The 15641-nt window shown below is 44.9% G+C and overlaps 1 protein-coding gene across 2 annotated transcripts in view; it reads right to left on the reverse strand.

Annotated features, from left to right (window-relative positions):
- LOC138503207 (pancreatic secretory granule membrane major glycoprotein GP2-like) overlaps positions 1 to 7833 on the reverse strand; it is a 964255-nt gene extending 956422 nt beyond the window's left edge. Inside the window, exon 1 of one of the 2 annotated variants that reach the window (XM_069622794.1) lies at positions 7527 to 7833. In XM_069622794.1, coding sequence (XP_069478895.1) covers positions 7527 to 7590 — 64 coding nt within the window. In that variant the 5' untranslated portion in view covers positions 7591 to 7833. The remainder of the gene's footprint in view (positions 1 to 7526) is intronic. The other variant, XM_069622793.1, reaches the window with a different exon arrangement.
- Positions 7834 to 15641: the final 7808 nt, after the last annotated feature.

Below are 15641 nucleotides of genomic sequence, written 5' to 3' on the forward strand. Positions count from 1 at the left end.
GGGACACGGCATGGAGAGGGGCATTGATCACGTTATCAGAAGAGCTGGTGCTGAGTAGAGAGAGACAATTATCAGCCACCAACGACACGTACGCTGTGGCACTAAGTCGCACTTAGCCCTGAACCAAAACGAACTGCGGCCCTGGCCGTCCAAGCCCCGGACCACACAGCGGTGTCGGCCAAATACACTCGGCATCATAGCTTGGAGAGTGCGCAGCGCTGAACTGGACATATTGCTGGAGTTAGCGCCCGGCCCCGCAGGCACTGGGGGTTCCTCCCAAGCAGTGGCAGCATGGGCGGGGCGGCCGCGGAGGCCGTGAGACTGTACCCCTGGGACCGTGCTGCTCTGAGGGGGAAAAGACTGCCTCCTCGCGGGGCGAGCCGAACCGGGTGCGAGGGTCAGCTCGAGAGGCCGGCGTGTACCCTGTGGACTAGAACAGGATACCCTCTGTGGTCGCACGGAATCCTGGCCTAGCCAACACCTCCTACGCACGTAAATCTAATACAAAGACTGTTACAGCGCATAACACGCCAAGCTCCACGCCTGTATGGAAAACAGAGTCTCCACACGCGGGAACGCATAGAGGATATGGCAAGGGGTGGAAGATACACAATCAGAACACCGTAAACCCCCTGCAACAGTGAGATCTGACGGGGTCACAGAAAAGTCTCAAAACAAAGCTGGGTCCCTTATTGGAGTGCTCCCCCCAAGAGACCACTACTTAGTGAGAAGCATAACAACATAAGACGCATCATCTAGACTGAGGGTTGGGCCCCCATACCTGGGGCGTGTGCCTCCTCATATACTTCCTCAGTGGTGGTGCCACCTCAATCCAAAATTTCAAAGAAGACACTGGACGGCGTGAATCAGGTGCATGAACGCACAACAGAAACTAGCCACCTATGCATATAACCCAACGACTCTTCACTTTGCCGGCCCCGAGTGCCGAAACTGCTGCCACAAAAGGTGACATAGTGGCCTTATTGACAGAAATAAAAAACATGGGTGCCAATATCGGTGGCAAAATTGATAAACTCACATAACGGCTGGATAGCATAGAAGATAGGAACGAAGGAGTGGAGAACAACCAAGCCTCACTAGACACCTTAGAAACGCAGCTGGCTCATAGGATAACGAGTCTGGAGCAGAGAGAGGAGAAGGTCAAACTTAAGATGGATGACTTAGAAAATCGGGAGAGAAGAAATAACTTGCGCATTTTCGGAATTCCAGAACAAGAAGGGGAGGCGGAGGAAGACCTCAAAGCGACACAATATCATTAAATTCCTCATAACAGACGATGCCATTGATGAACCTAAAACGGAGCGCATCCACAGAGCAGGTGGCCCACCTGGGGGCCCGAGAATGGTCCTGGTGCGATTCCACCGATACCGAGATAAAGCCAGAGTGTTGGAGAAGGCGAGGAGTGGAGGCACCATCACCCTAGAGGGAAAAAAAATAGCGATATATTAAGATCTCTCCTCCTTGAATTTAGCTCTCAGGAAAATGTGTAGACCCCTCACAAAGTGGTGGAAAGAACAGGACACCTGCTACAGCTGGGGCTACCCCTTCTCCCTCTCCTTTGAACATGACGGCACAAGGATTAGACTGAGCTCAGAGAAAGACATCAAGGCATGCATATCGGACTTTCTTGGAGCACAAGATCATGAAGAAGATTGACAGGAACCCGCAAGGGAGGGGAGGGCATGGCATATCCAAGGTCCAAGGTGAAAAAGGTGAAAGGATCGAGGAAATATTGCAGAGGCAACATCTCACCTGATGGCGACAACTGACTTCCGATAATAATGGTATTTTTAAGGTATATGTTGCCCGTTAATACCAAGCATAGACATTGCTTGAGGTAAGATCTCAGTGACTAATATTCTAACTGAAACCGCATAGCGATTCCAAGGACGGGTTAGTGGGGGCTCATTTAGTAATTTGATGTTTTATTTTTGTACAGGGACCGGCAGGTAACAGTCCCCACTCGTGGTTCGATACTGGGCCAGTGCCATCAACTGAATCCGATCGAACACCACCATATGGGGGGAGGGAGCGAGGGAGGGGAGAGGGGCGGAAACATGGGCAAGGGGAAATATCGAAGAATTGGCTAGTGCAAAACACTGAATGAACAAAAATGTGACGTGGTTACTTGAGATTAGAAGAAACCGTTGGAAACAAATGTATAGTGTGCGACCGCTGAATCCGATAGCAGGGGCTCCATAAGGGTGGGAACACTTAATGTCAAGGGTCTTAGCTCACTGACTAAAAGATCGCTGGTGTACAGTAAATTTCATCGAACTAAAATTGACATATTTCTTTTACAAATGCTACCCATCAAAATCCCAAAGGACTATTTTCAGAAGATTAAGAAGGCGATCCTAAAATTCCTGTGGAAGGGAAAAAAGGGTAGAATAGCATATGACACACTGACACTGCCCAAGGACAAAGGCGGGGTAGGCCTCCCGGACCTCAAACGATACTATCAAGCAGCCCAATTACGGGCACTCATCCCTCACTTACGCAATCAGAGTGAACACAGTGGATCGCAATGGATTACCATTATTTCCACCCGGTAACGGTCTGAGTGGTTATGGGCCCTGAGGAGGAGAATATTGACTAGGTCCAAGACACATCCAATCCTAGCAACTATTTGGGCAATATGGAAAGAAGGCACAGGAATGAGAAAGATCACCACATAGCCATCACCATTAAGCCACTTATGGTCCCCGGGTATAAACAATCATATCCCCAATGTTGAGAGATTTCAGACCTGGTACGAGGCAGGGCTGGAAAGGGTGGGCCAGCTTGTGCGGAGCAAATCCTTCATAACACTACCGGAACTAACAGAAAGGCTAGGAATAAAAGTACTGTCCACATTCCACTTTCTACAGATAAAAGGAGTGTTGACCAAACAGGAATGGAAGGATAAATTGAGCAGAGAACTTACCCCCTTTGAAAAGTTATTCGATACCAGAACGAACATGAAGGGATTATATCAATCATGTACAACACATTAATAGAGGCAGGAAGCGGTAACACAGACCATCTCAGAGTGAGATGGGAAAAGGACCTGGGGACAGACATTGACAATGACACATGGGATAAAATGTGCCGTGCAACATTCAAAACCTCGATATCATCCCAATATAAATTGTATGCCGTCAAGCTTCTACATAGGTGGCAATATGACCCAAGTAGGCTATCCAGAATGTATAAAACAGCTAACCCTCTATGTTGGAGTGAATGTGGGAAAATCGCTGACTATTGGCACATGTGGTGGGAATGCCCACAAATTAAGGTCTATTGGGACGAAGTCCTGGGATGGATCAGGGACATAGATGGCATCCAGAGACTCACAGATCCTCACCTTGTCTTGTTTGGGTTTGAAGAATGCGAGGATGAATGAAGAAGAGTACAGGGACTGGCCCCACATCTTTTGCTTGCCGCCCGAGCGTTACTAGCAATAAAATGGAAATCTGCCACAACCCCTTCCGAAAAAGAATGGGTCAATGTAGCCATGAACATGTGGATCATGGAGAAATTAACGGCATCCCTACATGGTAAATCGACACTATGTGATATTTTATGGACAGATTTCCTGAATAAATACGCTCCTGATGTAGCACATGGGGAAGGCGCTGCCCAAGCCTAGTTTAAAACACATACACCCCCAGTAAAACAGTCACACCTCCCCTGACGCTAAAAGTTACATACCAGATGACCAAGTAAAAGATCAAAGAAATTGAATGGAATGCATAGAAACACCCCCCAATAAAGGAGACCTCAAACAAACCAAAACGTCAAGGAAAAACCCGTCAACACACAAGATCACGAATGAACGCACAAACCCGCGTCACCACTGTGAACTATAGACTCAGCCCGCGGGGAGTGGACAAGGGGGAGGGGGAACCAGCAGAAGGGGAACGAGAGAAGTATCTTGTTCTGACTTGTCTAACTTAACTGCGAGAACGAACTGTGGAGGTCCGAAATTGGGGTATGGTACCATTAGGTACAGCCCTTTCTCTGCTTTCTCTTTATCTCATTTTTTTTTCTTTCCTTGTTTTTCTGACGCACAATTAAGCATGTATGAGTACACATTGTTCGAATGCGAGAGAATTGTTTTGTATGTCAAAATCAATAAAACCAAATAAAAAAAAATAAAAAAAGAGGAACTGGTGCCATTCGGGTGAAAGGTCAAGTGACATCACTTCATGTGATGTCATCAGGCCTGTAATGTCACTTCCGCTACCCCTGGCATTTTGGTGAATCGACATCCCAGACCTAAGGCAGAATGGCAGGTTACAGTTTCCACAGTTATTTGGGGCCCCCAGCCCAATATTCCCTGCCAGTGAGTCAAGCCAATGTTTAAAAGCTGACCCTTTACTGTCTGTCAGGAGCCAGGATATGGACTTCAGTGCAGGAGTAATGTAAGCATATATTTTCAGACTAAGGATGACTGGCTGAATGATTTCTGACTAAGCGCTTGCCTCTGAAACCTTTGTGCAACCTACAATCACACATTTGAATTATGGTTGGATCCACGTCGCCCTGTATCCTTCAGAAGTTGCTCAATTGATTACCTTGAAGATCCTTCTTGTCTTTCCTATCAACCACACCATGGAGCTCAATGCCCAGGTGACTCGAAAACAAATCTCATAAACAGGCTTCAGAATGGACCACAGACTAACAAGCATGCCACCCCACAAAGTGCACACAAGTCCGACCTTTCAATCTCTAGCCACCAGATTGCTGGGGCTGTGTAAGACTCCCCAGAACCACTCCAATGAACCAGCATGGTCCTGCAACACCCAAGAGACGCACCACTTGGATTTTAAGTCACAAATCTGGACACAAAGACTGACCAGAGCACTATCCACTAATACCCAGTGAAAATAGAGACTGATCCATTTGGGTCAGCCTCACTGACGTGCAATACGTGTGTGCACAACACTTACATTAAGAAAACCTTGGAGAATGGAACTCGGTTCAGTTTCCACAATTCTTTCTACCCCTCAGACATAAAACACACCACCCAACAATCGGCATAAAATGAAACACAGACCAGTAACAACACCACATCTCGATGGATAGCAACATGACATGAACTCTGCCGCTTTAGTATCGCACTGAAATCCTCTGGTGCCTCCTCCTTCCCCAGCTGCTTTACTCACTGTTCACTCTAGTCGCACCCTTAAACTACTCACAAGGACCAAAACCCTCATGGCTGATTTACACCTGCCTGCACCACCCCAACCACAGGAATTTCAGGGGAGCAGGCGGATCAGAGCTCATCTCATGGCCTGCTGCATCTTTGGCGCTATCATATACTGTGCCCTACTTGGGGTGGTCTCGGTGTCCCTTCACTGTCATCTAATAGATTTAGAGCTCTTTCCCTGGGATGCAACACCTACCCGAGAATAAATGCCACATGTTACTTCCAGACCACACTCATAAGCGCCACGTGTTTCACACCTCCCTTCTCGCTTATAACCACTAGCCTTTTTTTTTTGTAGAACCACACGCCCTAAGGCCACTACAAATTTCAGAGGTGCGCTACTTAAGACCACTTTATGGTCAATTTAATTACAATTAAATTGGATAGTGTAAATATTATTACAGATTGTAGACAAGGGCGGTATCTGCCAAGAAGTGCTAGATTAAAACGTCATATTTTTATTATTGTTAACTTGAAATAATGGAGAGGGGATAGATGGAACATTGCTCTGGGTTATCTTTTTAAAGCATTGAGTAGGCACTTTAAGGAGGACTGCAGAATTGACACGTTGGAGTTGCAAATAATTCAGGGTGCTGTGGGCTGAACCCTGAAGGTACCTGCTGAGGGGAAAGAGTAGAGGGTGATCGCAGAATATTCATCTATTTTTGTATGTTTTTATTTCATCAACTGATTTGGATCTACAACAACAAAGGATGATGAAATGTGCTCAAAGAAAATCACACAGTAAAAACTTGTAAAACCAAATGTCACTTTTTTAAAGGCCTTTTTCCAACCGTTGAACATGTTACTTTTTAAGGGTGACCATTACCTTGATGCAAACCTTTTAAAGCTACTGTGAACTTGTATATTGTCACCTTTCATAATAAATACAAGTAGCTTGGTAAAATATATGTTTACTAAAAAACTATTTGGCCTGTTCCAGTGTTGTCCAACTCCAAGCCTCGAGGCCCGGATCCATGCCAGGTTTTCAGGATGCCTCCATTAATATTCATGAGATAAATTTGCATACAATGCTTCTAAATGTGTGCACACTTTTCCTCCTGAATATTAATGAGGGCGATCCTGGAAACCCGGCAGGATTCCGGCCCTCAAGGCCCAAAGTTGGACAACCCAGTCACGTTGACCATATATAAACAGAAATAAATGTTTTCATTCAAATGTCTTTAACGCCAGTTATCCTAATAAACAAGATGGCAATTTTTCCGCAAAGTGTTTCGGGTGTCTCCACAAACTTCTTCAGGGATATAAGGATCAAACTTCATATTTGTTTGTGCCCTCCCCGCACCCACCCCTCATATTTGCGCCCCCAGTTTGCCCACCCTAATAATGATCCCTAGAGTCGCCACTGCCACTACAAGGGCAATGTCATTCTAAAATGGGGCAATTTGTGCATTAAAGGCCTTTTCCGAAAATGGCCAAATACTTGTCAGGATTCCAATTCTTTTTATAAAGTATCCATATTTCGGCCAACAAACACGGACAAATATTTTAAAATGATTGAATTTTCAAAAAAATGTCATAATTCCTTTGGAGGAGATCCTACAAACCCCCTTGACAGGTGCTTCTCTCACATGTTTCCATATATGCAGGGGTCCAGATTCGGTTTGAAGGTGGGATGTATTTTGCTTCCTACTTTTGGAAGTCGAGAGTAGATTTTTCATGGAGTTAAAAAGTCGTTTTCATTGTCTACTGGGTTATTTAGGACAAGTAATAATACATTTTAAAACACACCTGCATAACGCCAGAAAAGGATAGATAGCTCACAAGTTAAGAACCTGCCTCAGACATGGAGCCAGCGTGCTCTGTAAGTTTCCATCCTGCAGTAGGAATTGCTCAGCCCTTTATCCTGGTGATTCCAATATGTTAAGAACCAGTAAATGGGCTCATAATAACCTGCTATGAAAGCGCTTAAAACCCGGACGAGCCTGGTGTAAAGCGCTATGTAAGAAAACAAATTATTTTCATTACCAGAAATCACTATCTCAAAACGATGGAGACATGTAATGCTATTTATAAAGATGTAACATAGTATAACGTAGCTACACGACCCGAAGCCAAAACTACATTTAGAGTGTTGTCGCCCCTACACCAGAGGATTTGACCACTTTCTGTCTGGGTGAGTCAGAGGAAGCTTTCTAAGAAACCTTTTGGCCTCATGCACTATTTTTGGGCGTGTTTAGCAACCGCTGAATACCAGTCCTAAATACCCCTTCTGCCCCCACCTCTGCGCCCCCAGCTCCCTGCTGGCATTGCTCTCACCCGCCCATAGAGTGAATAATGTCAGTGGTACCTGCTTCTCCGAGGTGGGCCACTATGAGGAACCCGAGCAGAAGCCTCATCTCTGGGTACCTCATTCTCTCCTCTGGACTCCACGCGTGGCTGAGAAAGAAGGCTGTCACCTTTGCATCGGTCCCGCCTGATAACAAGATACCGCCAGCAGCCCTCAATAAACAGAGCAGAGCAGAGCGGGGAACGGGTAAGAAGGGAAATGAGTGACAGTGACACAAGGAAAGAGAGAAACTCTCGGCTACGAGCAGGGGGTGGGTAAGAAGGAAGGGGAGAGACCCTGAGGGAGTGGAGTGACTGCAGAGAATGAGAGAAATGCTCATGCAGGGTTTGAGAGAGTGCAACCGAGGATTTTCTCGGATGCTCATAGCAAGTATGCGGCCAGACTTGTTTTACTGACATTTCACAACTCTCACCCTCAGCAGCGAAGCCCACACACGCTTGGTCCGACCACGGCAGAAAATAGGAACCCCCAAGACAGGGCCCCCTTAGGATTTGAGGGCCGTGGGTGGCAAATGGTGTGTCCCCCTACCCATTTATTTGCATAAATAGTGACATCTGTGATATTACAGAAAATGGTATTATAAAATGAGTCTGCAATACCCAACGCCATCATAGGAAGTTAACTTAAAACACCTTGCCATGAGTAAGGTGGGAGAGAAATAAACTGTGGTGTCCAGTGTATGAATTGTCACTGTTAATTAGAATGGCATTGTGCACTGGCAGTCAACTTTTTATCATGTAGATGCTCACCATAAGATAGCGTTTTTAACACATCCTAAACAGAACACAATTATTGTAAAAGTTATTCCTCAAGCTCAGTTCCCTATAGAGTTGGTACGACCAAACCTTACGTTGATCGCGAGTCTCGCCTTCAAGAACAAACAAGGTGATTGAAACGGCGGTACGAAAAAGACACAAATTCACCTAATGAATCGAAATTTGGCTTCCACATAAAAAATATAAAAAATAAAGCGGGTTACCAATTCGTCACAATCGGAACACCCCACCAACGATAAGCACTCGCGCTCTGGGGTTACAAACCAAGAGAGAGTTATTGATGCACCCATGAAGATACAGGGACCATAATAACAAAATACATAAGAGGCTCCTTGAGAGGTTTTGAAAAAGAAAATTGAAATGTCCCACGACATAAGTGAGATGCCCTCCCCAAACAAGACTGATGGAGCGCAAGACAACGAATTTGAAAACTGTCTTTTTTAAGTTTTGTTTCTCTGTTCGCCATATGTATGGGCACAAGTCCTGAAGAAAGCAGAGAGTGGGTCTAATTCCGCTGAAACCGGTTGACTTACATTGGTTCAGGCCAATTACCCAACCTCCTTCACTTACAAGAATAATAGTGAGCCAGGTTGAGTCATATCTTTAGATTTTAGATTAACAGCATGAGCTTAGATGGACATGCATATGAAAAGAGCTGAATGTCCAGATGTTCACATGCTTTTTAGCAAATTGATAAGTCACACTTATTGGAAGCAATAAGAATAAAAATATGAAGAATTGTCTTCCATAGTGTGCTCCAAATTTTAGTACATGAGAAAGGTAGTGAGAGAGGATAGGGCAAGCTTCTCTTCTATCCCCTAACCTTGATAGGCGATACAACAGCGCACTATCAGGGCTAGATATACATACCCAGGGATAGAGAGCTATTCTGTAGGGACATTTAGAGATCTGCAGTGAACTGAGCTTGAGGAATAACTTTTACAATAATTGTGTTCTGTCTTATGATGTGTTAAAATTGTAGTGGGTTGAGACAGTACGTATTAACCCGTGGACTTTAGTTGTGATAATCGACCATAATATAGCGTCAACCTGCCCTGATATCAACAGCAACCGCACTCAATCATCGAAACACGAAATCCCCCATTGTGTCGCTAAGACATCTGCAAAAGCGCATGGGCCGAGGCTGGGTGCATACACAGCACAGTCGTGCCTAACACACAGAAAGGAAGACTCATTTTTTATTTAGTTATGAATAAACGAAGTAAACAGTTGTCTATCTCCATGTCCTAAACTACACTTCCATGACTATCAGCGAGCATGTCAGTCATCACGTGTCAATTTTGGCATCCATTTTTAAATGCAGTTCACAAAATGGAGCCTGACACACCACAAGGAAGATTCTTTGAAAAAATGCTGCTGTCATTCTCAGCAAGACCAAAGATCAGACTGCACACGAGTAAGCACTGAATAGGAATACACTGCATAAGAGAACAATAACTCTTTCCCTTTTTCTAGCGAGCGCCCCTTAACGGGACACGTAATGTCATTTCTTTAGGTTCTTTAGGCTCTTGCAAGACTCATATGATGAAGCCATGCACATTGCCCCATTGGTGGCACCACAGTATTTGCCCCGCTGGCACTCCTTCGATATCTGTGAAGGAATCATGAGGTAAGACACAGACAACAGATTCACTTTCCGGAAATTATTTCTTACATGTCAGATGGAGTAAGACCTAACCTGCCCTATGCTAAGGTGGGATTTTGCTTCGTAAAGAAACTAAGGCCAGTCTGTGTCATTCAGATCAACTCAAAAGTCCATCTGTGTCCAAAACCTATACTTGCCCTCACAACTAAAGATATACAATGTGTAGGGATGTCAGCAACCAAAGAAACAGTGTTCAAAATAAAGTTCTGAGCTTCTTCCAGCTCCTGGCTTACTTTTCAGCTTCCCCTTCGCCAAGTTCAAGCAGTTCCACACACAGACCTCAGGGTTCCCTTCCCCAAGTTCAACACAGTTCCAGCTTCAAAATCACAGTCAGTTCAACTCGCTTAGCTTCAATAATGATTCCAAATCCACTTTGTAACCTTTCAGGCTTTTCAACAATTCATATAGCTTGCTTCATTCTTTAATCACTTTAACACTTGTTAGGCAAAACAGCTTCAGTATCTTGGTTCTCTCCAAGTAGGGGTTACTCGGTCTAGGCGCAGTTGCCAGAGCACACGGTCCACCATTACAGGTCACACAACCGATAACCCTTGGCACTTTGTAATGTTCACTTGTTCTCATTGAACTTACTTGCCACCACAGGCTTCCTCTCCGAACCTATGTCATTAGTCCATATTTAATTCTGTTTCTCCTTGGCAGTCTCCTGACTCTACCACAACCTGACTATCACACAACTCACTTTGTGGTGTTTATTCCTTGTCACCACCTAGCTTTCACACTATCCAATAGTGCTTATCTTTTGCCTTTCACTTGCGTCATAAGCTCTCATTACTGGCTTTTACTTGGCTCACACTTTAACATTGTCCATCAATGCTTTTGACGTGTTTTCACTGTGTTCGTAAATGCACATCACTTTCTTTTCACTTGTGCGCTATTTTCATATACTTTGCATATCTTTTCCTTAGTTCGGTATTCAATAATTCATAAAGTACGTTGCAGCTTGTTCGGTATTTAATATTCTTCAATTCGTTCTCCAGACCCATTCATACAAGTTTTCATTCGATCGGCATCTTCCTCTGCCCATACCCAGACCCTGGAGCGCCCCGGCATGAGTGTTCCCCCTCTGTCACTCACCAGTACATGGCTGTTTATCCAGGAGCTTTCGGGTTCTTCTCCGGCTTTCTCCCTCTCCCCTTTCACTTGCCGGGAGATCCAGCGAGTAGTGATCGCCTCCTCCGCACCTTCCTTCTGCTGTCTGCGGCATATTTGTGTCTTCTGTGTCTCACAGCTTCATCTGTGGACTCACGGCACAGAGTTCTGCAGGGCTCTTGACCCTCTTGCAGCCTGTTTGAGCCTCAGCATCCTTCTTGCTCCACTGCAGCACTCAGCGTCCTTTTCACTGGCCCCTCCTCAGACTGCCACGCGTCGGGTTGCTGCATCCTTCTCTCCAGGCGTTTTTTTTCTTTCCTCTCATTGGTCTCTCCTTATATGCACCTGCAGCCTGTGAATTGGCTGCAGGTGCAAGTCATTTGCCTGACCATAATTACCTTTATTAGTAGGACATGCCTGACCATTGTAGTGGTGCTCCACAGTCCTCTTCCTCAGGTGTGCACAAATAGAAGTGTGCATTACTCCCAGTTGCCTCTTCCTCGTTCCTGTCTGAAAGGAATATGAATTTGGGCTAGTTTGTGTGTGTGAAAGAGGGGGAGACTGATAACCTACAAAGGCAGGGGGAGGGTAGGGTGCGTTCTGACAAGGAAAAGGGGGATGCCATGCTTCACGTAAATACATTCTCTCTCCACTCCCCAATGTCCCTCCACCAAGGTGACCCTCTCTCGCATATCCCCCCCAAGGTTTGGACTCAAAAGAAATGGCGTTTTCCTGGCTACCTGAGAGGAAGACTCAAGGGGAGTTCATGGGAGGATGCCCTCAGGTTCCTCACATAGCGCATAACCTTCTCCGGCCATGAACAAAGACACAGATGTTCCTTGTGATGGATTGACATTACAGAGGCTGGGGAATAGTGTGGGGAAATCCTGGGGGCCAGAGAGACCACCTACTCTTTGATACCAACTCTGGGGCAGGTAAATAGAGGATTGGCCAAGGCTTTAAGCCATTTCCATCCTCTGTTGTTTTGCCATTGAGGAGCTTCAGGAGTAAAGAGTCCTTCAGAAGGTGTGGTTCAAAGAATAGATTTCAAATGCAATAAGGACCTTACCAGATATTCAAGGGTGGAGGAGCCACCAACAAATGTGAGTAGCAATAAAAAGTAGACAGAGCAAGCACATTCAAAGAGGAAGGCAGCATAGTAAAATCAGGGGGGCTGGATGACAAGGTCACCTGATTCCAATAAAACAGCCGCCCACTTTGTAGCCTCAGTCAGTGGAGCCACAGAATGCCTTAAATCTATTAAGGTTAGCAGACAGAAATGGGTTGGATTCGAGGTTTAAGACACACACCCAATCTGGGGACAAGATCAATAAGCTCACGCAGGTGTTGCTACCCCCACCCTCATTGCCTCATTCAGGCTTAGGACCATCATATAAATAGGAGCATACATACAGCAATGGGGTCAGGATCAAGAAATGAGAGTAAGGAGGACAGTTAAGAGCCAGGAAGGTCTTGGTGAGACTAGCAAGGAGTAGGAGGTTAAAGGAGGGAAATAGACTGGGCAAAGTGGATATTGTCAGTAGCAAAGCAGGAGACAAATTGAGGAAATATGGAGGCAGTGGACAAGTAAAGACTTAAGTCAGCACAAGGCAAGCCAAACGGGCTAACAGTAAAGAGGGGTGCTCAAAGAGGCAAGATCAGATGGGCCAGAACCTGGTTACAGATAATATATCAAGGCTAATGCAACTAGGAGCTTTGTGGACATAGGAGCCAGAGACTACAGGAAGGAAAACATAAAGACACAAAGATATCTGACTGCAAAGAGGAAGAGAAGTGATAGGCTGGCCAGGAGCAATAGTCCTGAGTCTGGTGGTGCTGGGAAGCCAATCTAGGCCAATAAATTACAATTGCTCGTCATAAGATGTGGAGAAAGAAAGATATTTGTCGGAAGGCCGATGGACGATAAAGCACAATTAAGAGAATACATAAGACTTTACTAGATGAGGTAAAACAATAGTAGGGTAGATTGTTTCACTCCACTGGAAAACCTACGAGGACACCAGCAAATCACTTCCTCTTCTGAAGCTAAGTCAGGGAGAAGGCTTGAGGTGTGGAGATATGAGGGTTTCGTCTAGTTTACCAGAGTAAATCAAAGTTGGAAAGGTTCCAGTGAGACCGCAACCCAGGTTCACTGAATATCAGAGCCAGAGGACTAGAGCATTTAACCAGGGAGAAGTTTATGGTTAGAGTAGGGGTGAACCTACGTCGCCATCAGTCGTAAACCTGGCCTGGATTAGTAGCTACATTCTCACTTTGTTTGCAGAAGCAACTGGGAAGAAATTGCTCTTATTGGAAATCAAGTAACTGTGGCCTCGGCAGGACAACACTTGTTAGCTAGAACTATAACAGGGTTCTACGATTGACAAACCAAGAAAATTGTAAGTGGCGTGAAAACATATCTTCTGGAGAAACCTCCTCCTGATTAAGAACTTTACGTGACTTTGTTCCATCTCTTTAAAAGGAACCCATCCTGAATTCAAACTATATACAAAGGAACAATTGAACAAAGTGCCATGGTCCTACTATAGCTCAGCCTCAGTATTTAGTATTTACGAATATTCAAGTCACATATTTTGTTCTCCTACTTCCATGACACAATTTTAAAGAGAAGCATCCATATTTTGGTCTGCCCTTTACTTCAACCTATATAACTATGCTGAATAAAACGTTTAAATCAAGCCTCAAGTCTCAAGTGATCTGTTGATTCCCCATGTCTGTGACATCCATTTTTCACAACCATTTGAATCAGCGACCCACAGTTTAGAAATGAGTTGGCTTCCAGGGGCAGATCCCAAATAAAAGCTTCAATCCATACCGAAATAAAGTGGGTGAGAATCAAACGATCAAGCAACCAAAAACTATATGTTTATAGTATTAGGTAAGAACACAAATGGATGTACACTAACGTCAACAAGTGTGAGAAGTGCATGTTCAGAGCTTGAAGGCTAATAGCTGCTGTTTGCATAAGAGAACCGAGTAACTTTTAACTAGCTAGTCCTTACCTCTTAGTATGTCTCCCGAGACATAGTCACATTGAACATCCCACTCTTTTGGCGTAGAGAAGCTTTCGACCTGAGATAACCAACCACTACTGGATATGTTACTTGGAGGAGGTTAATTATGTATTCCCCAAGACCGGTCCTCCTCTCCCAATCCATCTTGTTTCATGACATCAAAGGGAGGCATTGTTGTAGGTTGTCCACATATACAATCACTGTTTAGAGAAGGCAACCCCTTTTCCCAGTTGTTCTACATCACAGGAATTTCTATGATACAATGGCACTAGTAAAGAGATTGGCTCCGGAAGTTGGTACAGGTACCGATTCTACTATCTCCACTAACAAAAGCAGTGGTACCTCTTGTGCTGATTGGCAGTCAGAAAACAAACCTATTTAGCTTGCCCCTGAACTGCTGTGTTTCTGTGCAATCCTGCAGAGCTGTGCTAAAGCCATAGTGTGCAATCATGCCCTTTGAAATTAGTGCAACTTAGTCGATGATTTTAATTGTCGATCCCTAATCAAAGACCAAGAACACATGAAAATAAACTAGAAAGAAATGGGAATAACCAATCAGAATCTCAGATGAGAACACAGTTGGTGAATAGCCAATCAAAAGATGTATTACCCCAGCACGTTGATCAAAAGAACCATTAAAGGAACATACAGATCTGCAGTTTTACAACAAACCATAGCTAGAAAGAGTTAAAGCTAAAAATCATGATTAGGGAAGGAGTACACTGACCCAGAAAACTACTTCTGGAAAGAAAACCCATCAAAGCCTTTGGTCACTTATGCCAGGGTCTACAGTTTGGTTTGACCAAAGCTTGGAAGCACGTGAAGAAGAAACTCTACAACTGACCCGAGAGGGTGACCTTTCCAGAGTCTGAGAATGTCTGACTACTGCACATCTAGCCCATGAGGGCAACCTTTCCTGAGAGTGAGGAAGTGGGCCCAGTGCAGAACATCCCAGGAAGGTGATCATTGGTGGAGGGGTCTATGTTCACAGCTTGACCAAAAATGTAAACATGTGGGACAAATACTTTCTGACAGGATAGTCTTTTAAGGTATTCACGGTTCTGCAGGAGGTTGACCCGTGGCTAGGCTAGCGGGGGAGAATATATAGGCCTGGGAAGCACCCAAAGAGGAGGGGAGAAATAGAGAAATACCTATTACCGGGAGGAAGAGAGAGAGCTGAGACCTATAGATCCCGGTTTGGACATTGCCAAGGGAGTAAGGAGCTTTATACCTGGGATTGACAGTACTATAAAGCAAGCAAGACTCTATCCCTAAAACTGAGAATGCAAAGAAGTTAGCTGGGAACTATCCCCTTTAAACTGAAAAGGTTTGGAATCTTTAATTGGGACACCTGGGAAACACCAATATTACCCTAGCTTGGCCCTTGAGACTCCACCCTGACACATTACATTATACTTTTCAGTCGCCTAGAACCTACTGGCATTTTTCTCACACATCCCTAGAAAGCCAATAGACGTTTGGAACTGTTCTCTCTGTGTTCTGTTCAAACCGGGCCCGCTCCCGATTT

This window comes from Ambystoma mexicanum, chromosome 11 (assembly GCF_040938575.1).
Source record: "Ambystoma mexicanum isolate Mex_15411 chromosome 11, UKY_AmexF1_1, whole genome shotgun sequence".
NCBI lineage: Eukaryota > Metazoa > Chordata > Amphibia > Caudata > Ambystomatidae > Ambystoma > Ambystoma mexicanum.